The sequence below is a fragment of the Pieris rapae genome, chromosome 13 (genome assembly GCF_905147795.1).
Source record: "Pieris rapae chromosome 13, ilPieRapa1.1, whole genome shotgun sequence".
In the NCBI taxonomy this organism is placed as follows: domain Eukaryota; kingdom Metazoa; phylum Arthropoda; class Insecta; order Lepidoptera; family Pieridae; genus Pieris; species Pieris rapae.
The window spans coordinates 4,756,170-4,770,041 of record NC_059521.1 but is presented as its reverse complement, the minus strand read 5'-3'; the positions used below and the strand labels follow the sequence as shown (position 1 = coordinate 4,770,041).

The 13,872-nt window shown below is 32.7% G+C and overlaps 1 protein-coding gene across 2 annotated transcripts; it reads left to right on the top strand.

The window, feature by feature from the left end:
- The first annotated feature begins 1,129 nt into the window (after positions 1-1,129).
- Positions 1,130-10,737, top strand: LOC110997553 (two pore potassium channel protein sup-9). 2 transcript variants are annotated; one of them, XM_022265772.2, is made up of 9 exons: positions 1,130-1,632; positions 2,235-2,598; positions 2,742-2,897; positions 3,862-3,988; positions 4,073-4,263; positions 5,965-6,152; positions 6,411-6,525; positions 6,997-7,084; positions 7,276-10,737. In XM_022265772.2, exons 2-9 carry the CDS (start codon positions 2,472-2,474, stop codon positions 7,886-7,888), a joined length of 1,605 nt encoding a protein of 534 aa, XP_022121464.1. In that variant the 5' UTR covers positions 1,130-1,632; positions 2,235-2,471; the 3' UTR covers positions 7,889-10,737. The 2 variants fall into 2 exon arrangements, with proteins under 2 accessions (XP_022121464.1, XP_022121463.1); XM_022265771.2 differs by having other exon boundaries at positions 1,130-1,636.
- The last annotated feature ends 3,135 nt before the right edge of the window (positions 10,738-13,872 follow it).

Genomic DNA, 13,872 nt, shown 5'->3' with positions numbered 1-13,872 from the left:
AGGAATCCGAAAATGTATGTCGAATAAATTCTCTCTCAATAAATCTCTAAATGGTAACGTTTTTATTAATCGGTGGGAAAAAACCGTAAGTACATTATTTATTGTGATAGAACACATTTAAAAATTAATGAGGTTTTAATTAAATACATTTCCTAAAACAACTTTTTGAAAAAAGTCGGAGGAAACTAAACATGCAAGCTTGTTTAATAAATTGGAGTAACAAACAGTAATAGTATAAATTACATAAACAGTATTGACCCAGAACTTGAGAGAAAGGTCTCCACTCTCCAGCATCACTCGGCCACCGCGTGCAAGACAAAAATTTGCTTTTTAAGAAAATTAACAGTAAATGATGGTATTATTTATTCTTGAACATTCATTATATCATTTGGTCTGTTTTATTTAGTAGCTGTGGCTACTAAAACCATCAAACTATTTTCAATATCTTCCAGATAGGTAAGAAAAATGGTTAAATAATCAAATGCCGAAATGTGACTTATAGCCCATTGGAGGTTAATGGGCTTTGTACAAAATAAATCATGTTGATCAAAGAGGAGGTGAGTAGGCTACTTTTATATCGAACAAAACAGATATAGGCCTCTAAATGTCTCTAAATGTAGAAGATACACGCTACTATGGCCTAATTCTTTTTCTATTCTATTCTAATTCTTTTGCCTTCTTAATTAAGATTACTCCGTAAATAATAATTTCAAAATATGTAGATAAATAAGATAGCAGCTTTGCAGATACGTTTATAAGTACGATGCATGTACGTATTAATTCCTTACGTTTCGTTAAATTACATTTATTCAGTTACCGTCATAAGGTTATACACCATTAATCGTTCAAACGCCATCTGTACACTTTAATAGCAAGATTTGATGTTATTTTAATCTATGTTGTTTGTTGAATGCTTCTTATGGCAAGAGATGGCGCTTTTTTAAATATTTGCAATATAATCAACCCAATTTAAAATTGTTTTACTTATTTAACTGAAATAAATATAAACACGATGTATTAATTATTACATGTTTTAGTAGTTTCCTGTAAAAATATTGTTTGTTGTAAAAAAAAGTTGCCAGGTTAGTGGATAACTGGATAAACAACGTTGATTTATTTTTCATCTGGCATCTCTAACCAGGTCAATCAAATCTAGGAAGTGCAGAGGTTTTTTGCGGAAAAATTATTTTAAATATATTTTCAATGAACTTAGATTATGTTAACTGACCATCGCTGCAGAATTTCATTAAAATGATTCCTAGATAAGTGTATGTAATGCGCTATATAAGTGTATGCTTTAAAAGGATAAGAAAAACAGGTGTGCCGATATAATAATAGCGCATAGACCTTTAAAATGTAAATCTCTTTCATTTTACATATACAGCAAGAAATGTGCCGTGTAATTTCAATATGTTACAAAGCATATACTTTGGAGCCGTTTGATTATAAATGTTGATGTTGAGTGTGACCCACTTATGTACATATAGGTGGGCTGACCTCCGAATGCGGACTTTGTGAAATGTTATTTTTAGCAGCTTTGCAGATTATTAAATATTTATAAACTTACTTCGCAATGCACATTTGGAGATGGATAATTGCAGATAAACATCTTTTGATCTGCGTATATTAATAGTAGGTAAGTTTTCTTTGTATTTTATTTCGATAATGCTATAAATATCTTTGGTCTATTTCCATCTTGTCAGTAAATTTATTTTTAGAATAGTTCAAGGAGTACTTAATTTTGATGAATAATTATTCCAAGGAAGTTATAATATTTTTTAAGTTATTGTGACCTCTTGAACTTGCCTAGACCTTATAATATCTTACCATGAATATTTGAACAAATAAACAATCATTAATTTTTTATCTTTTATTTATTAGAAAAAAATATGTTATTTATTTTGTTCTTCATTTATTAAAATTTACTAATAATTTACACATATATATTAAAATTTAACTAATATACTTCATTAAACACATCACACACAAAGTTAAGTTATTTCTTAGCTGATTGTGTTCTAAAATTTTACTAATTCCTGTTGCCATTTTTAATTTTCTATGCAATTTTTATTTTATTTTATTAAGTTTATTTTAGAAAACATTTTTGACCTACCATACTACAACTCTGAATCTCAATCTGAAGCTAACCTCAGATTCAGAAGATAAATAATAAATTATTTTATAGTATAATTGGAGCAATAAAGGATTTTACAATTTCTAAAACTTTGTTTCAGATCAAAAACTAATGTAGTTCAAGAAATCAGACAGTGAGCCAATCTTCCTAAACGGGATCAATTTACCATAGATAAAGAAAACAGTGATTTTACAATGTCAATACAGTTTGGCAACCCTAAATGAATTCATTAGAATTTGTAAATAGATTTTGCATTATGGTCACTTAGTTAAAGTCCGTAGAGTATAGAAAGTTTGTTGTGGGCCTTATGGCCTAAGGCCGCGTTCACACGGCAGTGATGAAGAAGCAAAATGTACGCACGCTATCGTTAATTGTGTGTACATTTACTTATTTACTAGTTGGTGCCGCTGTCTTTGATGCACTTGAATCTACTACTGAGAGAAATCGATTTGAAGTTTTACAAGGTAAGCCATAATATTCAAATCCTATGAGAAGTTTCACATATTTAAAATAGATTTTGTCTTTCAAGCACATACATGTGTCATTGTTTCAATGAGAATAAGACCTACTTACTTATACACTCTGTATTACATTTAATACATTCCAGCCATAGAAGGCATGATAATACGCAAATACAATATATCAGAAGAGGACTTCCGAGTAATGGAGACTGTTGTTCTGAAGTCAGAGCCACATAAGGCTGGGCAGCAGTGGAAATTCACTGGAGCTTTCTACTATGCAACTACAGTGTTGACTACTATTGGTGAGTGAGTTAAATTTAAGGGTTCTGATGAATTTTGATTTTAAAGAGTGAAAACTAGTTTGAAACACTCAACTAAACTAGTGTACATGTGACTTTACTGTATTGTGTGAAAGTTGAGTTTGCAATGCAACTTGCAATATGTTTTTAATTAGTGCTAATGAAGGCTTCATATATTTTTAAGAGCTTCAATTCACAGGCGTCTTAATTGTGCTTTAAAATTCAAACATAGAATTTTGAACAATGCACTTGAAGGCGGTAGAAACTATTTGTTTTGGTTTTATTGACATTTTAATACTTTTTTATTTGCGCATGCACGAAAATATTTCTACAATGAAACGCGTCTACTAATCATTGCTATTATTAATTTTAATTCAACATTGCTATGCAGGATGCAAAAACAAATACAAAATTATTATGAATTGCATTTTATAAAAAAAATATTAATTAGTTTAGCAGATTCTTAATAAGATTGTGTTAAATGGGTTGGAAGTGTACTTCGTCGTAAGTATCGCGTTTACACACATCCTGCCCACTTCCCTGCTCACTACGGCTTAATGTAAATGCGGTATTACTTAACTGAGAAAGACTAGGTTATGGACATTCAACGCCTTCGACGATATCTTTCCGTAGTACTATTTCCTAAAATATATATTCTGAGCAGTGTTGGCCTAGTGGCTTCAGCGTGCGACTCTTATACCTGAGGTCGTAGGTTTCAAACCCGGCTGTGCAACAATGGACTTTCTATGTGCGCATTTAACATTTGCTCGAACGGTGAAGGAAAGCATCGTGAGGAAACCGACATGTCTTAGACCCAAAAAGTCGACGACGTGTGTCAGGCACTTGAGGCTGATCAACTACTTGCCAATTAGATTTAAATATGATCATGAAACAGTTTCAGAAATCTGAGGCCAAGACCTGAAGAGGTTGTAGCGCCACTGATTTATTTTTATAATATATATTCTAGGTTATGGACATTCAACGCCTTCGACGATAGGTGGAAAGTTATTTACGATGTTTTACGCTATTGTGGGTATTCCACTTGGGCTGATCATGTTCCAAAGCATCGGTGAAAGGGTCAACAGACTTAGCAGGTAGATTATGTTGAATTGCAGAAATGTTGAATAAATACAACTATTTTTTTAAAACGTTTTTTTAAACATTTGTATACTTTACAGCGTAATTATCAAATCGATAAAACGAGCAATGAACTGTCGTCAGACGCAAGCGTCGGAGGTGGATCTCATATGCGTGGTCACAACTCTCTCTTCTTTAACGATAGCAGGCGGAGCCGCGGCATTTTCTAAGTTTGAGGGCTGGAGCTATTTCGACAGTGTGTATTATTGTTTCATCACGCTTACTACCATTGGTAAGTTTTGTTTCTTTATTTTTTGAAGTGAAACTTCTTTAGAATCGTTGTGATTTCAAACCGGATGCAACGAAAAAGCGACAGTAAAAAGAGACAGAAACATTAATTCATATGATTTAACGTGGGAGAAAATGAGATAGATAAACTTCTTTCGAATCGTCGTGATTTCAAACCGGATGCAGCGGTAAAGAGAGACAGAAACATCAATTCATCATATGATTTAACGTGGGAGAAAATGAGATAGGAGGCATTATACAGCCTCTATTTACTGCCGCTTTTTTTTTGATCGAATTTCAAACTTTCGTTGTTTTAGTTTTTGTCAAATTAAAGATTTATATTAAACTTATAAATTAAAATGTATAATTAAAATATACTGTTTTAAAGAACACACACATTTAGATAGTGGAAAATGATTAATTTATATTTGTTTTTGAAGGTTTCACTTCTACCATGTGTGAATTGCACAAATGTTTTTTACATAAATACATATGTACATGACAGACTATGCCAATAATGTTGAGAAAAATAAAATATCATATTAATCACATATTTGCTTTCGAGAGTTTTTAAAGTCGGCTTTTTCTCTCGGCCAACACCCTCTGTCTTCTTTGCCGATGAGTAGGAATGCCAACAGGCTCGAATTTAATGACGTGGAATAAGTGATACCATGATGATCTTATGTTCCAAAATAAACGTATTTTATTTTGCGTAATATGCAAAATATCGCTACTGTGAATTCACTCTGCGGACATATAAATAATAAAGGGGATCTGTGAAACAGACTGGTTCTAGCCCTTGGTATAAATAACCTAGGCCTTTCCGTCGCACATATCCCATAGGTATAAAGAAACCCAATCTTGGAGCACACTTGGGATGCAACACCCGCAAGACTTTCAGTACAAAGTAACTATATGTTCCGTCTGGTTTCCAATTAATTTTGCGCCACTTTCCCTAAGACTTGGGTTGGGTACATTAAAGGATAGGATAGGAATAGACGCGATATAGTCTCGTTATAAACGTATCGTGTAAATATTTATTTAGTATGCGCTCCAACTTATTTAGCAGTAAGTGCTAAGATATTTGAATCGGAGATGCAGAAAGGGAGGATCCCTTTTTGCCAATTTTCTAACTAGTGCTGTCATTCATAAAATTTGGTTTATTTTTAAATTTGGTTATTTATTGGATTGGTTATTTTTATGTTGCGTACACGGTATAGGTAAATTCATTTTGGAATTAATGTTTTATAGTTTTTTGCGGACTCTTTAAAACCAAGCAGTATGTCACTGCTCAGACAGAAAACACAGAGTCTTAGGTTGGCTTCAGCGACGCTTATCCCTGAGGTCTTAACTTCGAACCCTGGCTGTAGTACACTGTGAACCAATGTACTTTATTTCTTTTTGCATTTAACACTCGTGTGGTGTAGGAAAACATTCTGAGGATAACGGCATGCTTTGACCCAAAAAGTTGACGGCGTGTGACAGGCACAGATACAGAGTTATGTTGATCACCTACTTGCCCTATTAAAACAGATATAAAAATCTGAGGCACAAACCTAAATGGTTGTTGCGCCACTGCTTCATTTGCATGTATAAGAAAGAAAACTTCTAAACGGTATACTTTGCTATGCGTACAGTTCATATTCTTAAGGTTTCTCCCTATTCAACCAATTTTTTTTTTAATTTAGTGTTGAATATGTTTCAGGTTTTGGTGATATGGTCGCTCTTCAAAAGGACAACGCGCTAAACCGCAAGCCGTCCTACGTGATGTTTGCGCTAATTTTCATCCTTTTCGGCTTAGCCATTGTGGCGGCGTGTCTCAATCTCTTAGTGCTAAGATTTGTCACGATGAATACTGAGGATGAGAAGCGGGATCAACAGCAAGCTGAACAGGTTGGCGGAGTTAAAATCTCTTATAAAATTATATTAATGTGACTGATGAACGAAAAAATAATCAGTTTTTCAAATACTGGGTTAATCAAAGCGTTTTAGTTTTCGGAAAACAGATGTCAAGTCACTTCGAGTGGCTGAAACTTTAATTTGATATTTTTATTTGTTTTACTTTAAAATTATAACGGTCTAGAAGATACTGAAACATGTTTTAAACTATTAAACGGATTGTAGAACTAGTTCTAATCAATAATATTCCAGGCGCAACAAGTGGCAGTTCGATTGGAAGGTGACGTGATAACAGCTGATGGTGACGTACTCAGGGGCGTGTCTCGCGGTACACGACTTCCCGCTACGCCGCGGATGATTAAACCAGGTAATTTCTCTTGTACTCATCAACTAACTGTTAGGGTTTTATTCTTAAAACCCTTACAGTTGGGATGTTGCTTACTATAAAGTACTATGGAATAGTATGTACATAGAGATATGTATATGAGGTAGCATATCATCATAATTTGTCCGTACGAATGTCCACTCGTAGCGTAGTAATTACATAATATAAAAAGAGTTTTATCTGTGGTCTTACTAAATCTAATTTGGGCTATTCTACGTAATATTTTAAGGCAGTAGGGACTGAATAAATTGACTGACTTGTTATTATATAAATCGCAGAACTCTTTACGGTAAAAGAACTGCGTTAAGAGACTTTGTTTTTTACATGTTATGTTTTGGGTCTACATACAATTTACCTTTAAATCTGAACCAGTACAGTCACAGATCAAAATACTATAACAAAATATGTTCAAAATTAGTATTTCTAAAATTTTTGTTTGAATAATTGTCACAGGAGATACGTCAATGATGCCGCTTTATTCGGAGGAGGAGTACGCTCCCAGCGTATGCAGTTGTACATGCAATTGTTTCGGCCATAACTCGTAAGTCCAAATTTGTATGTGTTTGATGTTTATTAACTTGTTTCTATGGTGCTGTATAGTTTTTTATATTCGTCAGATTTCATTAATGGAAGTTATACATACACTTGTATTGTAAAGAAAAGACAATTTCTGTAACAATTTTATCAACGTAATATTTTTAGAAATGTTAAAACAGGAATCTAAAATTTCAGATCAGTACCATACCGCGATCCACTTTCGCCGTCAAACATGCGCCAAATACCGCGTTATAGAGGCAATATACCTCGTTATATCGAGAAATCTGCCTCAAAATACAACTCGCAAACCCTTCGCCTCCATTCCGCTTCCGGGTACCTATATATGAACGCTAGAAACGAATTTACAATCGAGCCAGAAGATTTCCAAGAGATGGTCGCGAGACGACGAGAACAATTGCGTAGGGGAATGAAAATGTGCCAATACAGCCCACAAAGCTCATACACAAATATACACGAGCGAAGCAACGATCCATTGGTAGACGACTATTACTCGGAGAGAAGTAATTACGAGAAGAAAAAACTGAAGAAGAACATTGATAGAAATGTTCGACGTGAAAATTATTTCTACGACGAGGCAGTACTGCATTTCGACGATGAATACGCGTTCGATGGATCGATTATTTTTGCTAAAAGGAGAAAATCGATTGATAAGGACTTGTTATGCGATGCACGATTTCAGTCGGATAAAGTGTCGATTGATAGTTATGGATACTTTTTGAATGACACAGATTGCTTTGTTAATGATACTTTGACATTGAGTAGGCCCGCTCATAGGGCTAGTATCTGAAGATTCTGGTTTTAGTAACGTTTTATTTCACTACAGTTTATAAGACCCTTGACCCGAATTAATTTGTTTCTTAATCAGCCTGGTTTTTCAATAATTAATAATTTTTTAAAACACAAAATTATAATTGGTAGATTTTTGTCCTGTGTCTATAGAGGAATGGCAAGTCAAAGTATGGTTTCAAATCGGAACAGTGCCAATTAAGTGAATCTTATTTAAGTATCTTTGCATAGTTAAGCGAATGCTTACGTCGATTTTTCTGTGAAATTTTTATGAAATATGATTACTTATTATTATATTTACATTAATTAGCCACAATTAGATTTTCTATATAACAACCTTTTGTCTACGTCAAAGTTCCACAAGATGGCGCTTAAATTATTTGTTTGTGTCAAACAATTGTGACACACGAATTATTGGACACGTGATTCACATATAAATCGACTTAAGCAAATTAGTTAGTATTGAAAATGGGCCAACTAATTATAAAGACTCGATTTTCAAGTGTAGTATTAATTTATTAATTATCTAAGTATTAAATATTAAGAGCTTCGCGGTGTAGATATTGTATAGAAATGTGCTTCGCATTTTACTTTCTACGGACATACTATATTTTCCTATAGAATCCTTACTACTTCATAATAGTATTGTCGAGTATACGTCAATACAAAGTTTTCCCATACAATTTATATATATATCCTATATAAATTCGTGCTTCCGCTTAATTCTCAACGGCCATCTCTATGGTTCTCTCTAGTTTATATATTCTGAAAGTTACTTTAGGCGTTATTTTTATATTGCCACAGATTAGGTATTTTTCACAGATTATAATAATTTTACGGGTGTTTAATTTGATACGTTTATTGTCTATGGTAAACAATAGTATGGCCGTAGATATCTGACTCCCTGGTTCCTTGACCACACTAGATATTACTAAATAAGTAATAGCACGAAAGCCTTTTGCCAGTCTCAACAATACCTGTTGTTAAAAACTTTCGAAAGTAAACAAAATTGGTACAATGTTGGGATTGGCCAAAAGAAATTGTTCTTGTCATAGGGACTAAGAACTTTGGTTAAGTCAACACTAATATTTGTCCCTAAAAAAACTTTTTTATTTTATGTTACAGTTTTAAGTAATGTTTGACTCAGGTCAGGGTAGATTACTTAGGGTCTGTTTCACAATGGATAAGTTCCAAATAAGCTATTTATTACTTGTTGGTAGGATAAACAGAATTTTTGCATTTCACGACTGTCAGATAGCGCTATTTGTCATGAAGCGCGAAGTATCTTTTATTCGGAACTATTTATCTATCTATTTATCTTTCGAATAATTTATGTTGCAAAGCTATGTGGTACTTTATCCATACATTGTGAAAAGGCCCTTAGTGTAATATTCAAGAGCGAATGTAAATGTTTATACTTCAATATTATGTATAGGGCTTTTCACCATCTTCATTTAAAATGAAAATGGATTTCGACAGGACGTAGTAAACAGTGAGATTAAATTTGATTAAATTTAGAAATTAATTCTTAAAAGGCCGGCAACGCACTCGCGAGCCCTCTGGCATTGAGAGTGTCCATAGGCGGCGGTATCACTTAACATCAGGTGAGCCTCCAGCCCGTTTGCCCCTGTTCTATAAAAAAAATTTGAAGATGGTGATAGCTGCTGATTTTTTCAGTTTGACTGAAAGGTTTAAAGGTTTAACCATTATACGTGGTTTTGAACTACATTGAGGCCCGTATTCGAATCTAAATCTAGTCAAAATTGCAGTAAGCATTCCTTGTTAAGTTTTGAGTGATTTCTATATTCTGACTCAAGATGTGTTTTATTATAACATTAAGCCAAATTTTCAGTATTAAAATGTTAACGCTTACAAAAAGCGACTTTTTTAATGATATTATTAATAATAATGTTGAAATTTAAATTGAAATTTCGATTTTTTTAAATAGATGTTTTATCGTATTAAAATACGGGTAATTACTAAATTTTATGGATATGCCAATTTATTGTTTGAATGCGCCAACCTGATTTGTTATATTTTTTATAACTTCTGTACTGTGATATTTTGCTTGTATTTTTGTGTGTATAATTTTTGCTGTGATAAATATGCCAAATTGTATTTGATAAGATTTCTTCCATATCGAAGTGAGAGTACATGCATTTGTATCGAAACGAAGTAAATTTGTAATTGTTTGTGTTAGACGCCTTTCTTTAAGAAGGAAGGACGTTTAAAGAATATTTTCGTTTAATATCCTGATTGCTTCCAAAGTACCATTTGTATCCAATTTAATTTATGAAAATGATACATTCTTGTATTTTTTATTCAAAACATTCCACTTTTTTATTAGTATAAGTAATGTGCCAAAATCATATTCCTAGGCTAACAAACTTATTTAAATTTGTTTGGGTGGGAGTACATTCAATAACTTGCCAAAAACATAATTCATAAAATTTGCAAGTCATGTTCTTTTTTCAACAGTAATATATATATATTTTAATTTTCATAAATTCATGAAGTAGTCATCTGTCTACATATATATATATCTGTATATGAGATGTCCTAATACATCGGTAGCTGAATTTATTTTATTCTAATCTAGATAGGATATAAAATCTATCAAAATTGTAAATAAATTTTTTGAGTGTACCCTCACTCATTTTATTTTATAATGTCAATGGTTAGTGAATAGTTGCCAATATCATGTGTGTTGACACAAATTAAGATCAAGGCGAACACTGTAAGATAGGTCTGTATATTAATAAAACCTTTGACTGCTAACTGATCTAGTTAAAGTTGTAATTTATAACGAATTGTAAAATAAATCGGATTTCATTAAAAAATAATTTAAAATATACTGTTTTTAATATGTATATCCTAAAAAACCCAGATTTCTTTATGAGTAGGTAGTCAGGCTTCTGCGCCTAACACATGTCGATTTGCTAAGGCATGCCTGTTTCACGCCTGCCACAATAAAGTTCAGTGGTACACAGCCGTAATTGAGGTTTGAAAGGCGTTGCTGATGCTAAAGCCATTCCAAAATTTAATGTATATACCTAATGGGTAATTCATAAACTTAGCTAAACTTTTAATTAAGTTAAAATAGCAATATGTCTGTCTCATCATCAACATTTACAGGACACAAGGTGAATAGCATTAAATAATCTTGAGTGTTAATCGTTAAAGAAACTCAAAGAAGCAGAATAATACTTTTCAAGAGACTCAGCGTCACAAAACCCATAATTTGACATGAAATTTGTATTTTTTCTGACAGTAAGCAGTACAACATAAGTCTTAATAATTTGTACAAAGCGTCGCATTTATTGCATTGTTTTTTTAATCTTGCGACATCTTTGTTCAACATCATAATCAACCTTTAAATTGAAATCTTCTATTTTTAGCAAGTTATTAAACTCACACTAGATGGCGGTGTTGGAAATATTATAGCTGGAAAGTTATTATAACGAGTCAAGGTAAAATTATTTTATTTGGTTATTAATTACACGGCTCAAAATAAAGATTGACTTTGACTTTAAACCATAAACGAAACATTTAAATGAAAGATGATCGTCGCTTCGCGAGACTATGAGCGTAAAAATTACAATCTGATCTCGCGATATTTTTGAACGTATTACAATTTATATAAAAAAACTAAATATATTATGATTACTGTAACTATCACAAAGGCAAACTTTACATCAAAAAGGTGTATTCTTTTCGTTTTTTTGTAACTTATATCATTGGTACTGTGTAACTTAAAAAGTAAATATGTAATCACGAAATAAATATTTATTAATTACTTAATAAATATTATAATCTACCTACTTTAGATACCAGTTCCACTGAGTGATTTAAAATACTAATATTTTGTATTCTAAAAAGTTTTTTTTTGTTTTCAACCTAAACAAACATAAAAAACACACGTTATGAGTGAAATGTTATATCATTATGCTTTATAAGAATATTATTTAAAGAAGGTAACTGATTATTTTATTATCCAAATGGTGTGGCAATACTAGTAGTTTTCTCTGCCTTTCAAACGCACAAAATATTTATAATTTGTGAAACCCAAGCGATACGAATAGCCTATACGAACTGTACCTATAGTGCATAGCTAGTATACGAAAGCACAACCTTAAAGTTGAGTATCAGCAATACTTTGTGAATGTCAATTTTATTATCTGTATATCCCTCGCAATAGTATGAGCATACAAGGGACTTTCTTAATTCTAGGATTACTTTACTAGACAATACTGTAAGTGAAGCAAATCGTAGGTATGTTTTTCATATTACAAACGGTATAGTTTCCGAGTTGATCACGCTTGGGTTTCACAAAATATAAATATTTTGTGCGTTTGAGGGCAGAGAAAACTACTAGGATTGCCACACATTTAATTATCTCTAAGTAGGTACTTGCTTTTTGTATGGAGGAACTTTGTTAGGCTTACTTATAAGTAAGCTTGGACTTAATATGTGAGGATTGTCAATAACGGAAGGTAGATCCAGACCACCTAATCAGGGGGAAAAACTCATAAACCCATTATATCACAAACTAATAATACGTACGACGCGGTTTTTAAATGATCTTATCTTTTAGGTACTGCTTGGTCATAGAACGTAGACTTTGTATGTTTATAATATGAGAGATATTTTTTAAAAATAAGTAAATCAAAACCAACAAAGAATAAAAGCTTCCAAAAATTAATTAAATTCAAGAGAAGGAAAATTCTAACAAATTGAAAACGCTTTTTTAGCCATTCACTCTTGTTGGATTTAATAAATGCTTAACAGAGTATACCGTCTTATTTTCCTTTGAAACTGGCCAAAGAGAATAGTATAAGAAAAATGAGGCCACCCAGAGGGTGCCTCCCCCGGGGGTATCGCTTTGAATAAAGAAAAGTTAAAATTTTCTTAAAACACCCCTCGAGCGGTGGGTGGCCGCTATCTATCTTCGTTTAAGTATTGGCAAAAATTACCCCCTTTATTTTCTCTCTCCCTCGCACTTAGCGGTGTCATTGGTCGCTTTTTAAAATGGCGGGTCGCTTAATCGATGACGTTTCTTTAATTTATTATTCGAAGTCGCGAGAAAGATTGAGTGTCATTTCAAGAAAAAATTGTGACAAACTTTTTTGTCAATTGTTTTAAAGAACTTATGTTGGATATAATGATACATTTGTAATATGTACGGCCAAGAAGTTGTGAATATAGAACGAATTTTATTTATGAAGTTTTTTTTTTAAGTAAAATTCAGTTCTATAGTGTAAATAATCCTTCAATGAGTTGCTATCTTAAGCGACATGTGCTTATCTAACACTTAACAGGTGGTTACTATATTGCGGTAGCGTCAGCAAAACGCAAACAAACAGCAAAACAGTAAAAAAAGTTTATATAAAAAACCTAATAACTTTGTTAGAAATATATAATATATATATATATATATATAACAAAACCGAAAATTCATATAAGCTAGTGAATTCAGCATGCGACACGACAGCCTGAGATCGAAGTTTCGATCCCCGGCTGTGCACTAATGGCCTTCCTTTCTATTTGGGCATTAAAAATTCGCTTGAACGGTGAAGGAAAACATCACGAGGAAACCGACTTGCCATAGACCCAAAAAGTCAACGCCAGGTTTCAAGCACATAAATCTGATGACCTGCTTGCCTAAAAGAATGACAAATGATCATGAAACAGATACATATATCTGAGGCCACGACATAAAATAGGTTGTAGAACCTGTGTTTGTTTTAATTTTGAATATTGCTTTTCCCGTTGAGTTCAATAAAACAAACATGGTGCTTAGACAGAAGTGATATTAAGATGTTTTATAAATATAATTTTTTTCGCACACCGTACCAGAAGGTTGGAACTAAAGTTAGCACGATTAAAGTTGTTGAAAGTGGAAAGTTGCGCGATTTTCACTTACGTTCAGGGGACTTCACTTTCAGTTTGTAATTGAACTGTGAACTTTTCAGTATAGGTCTTTTG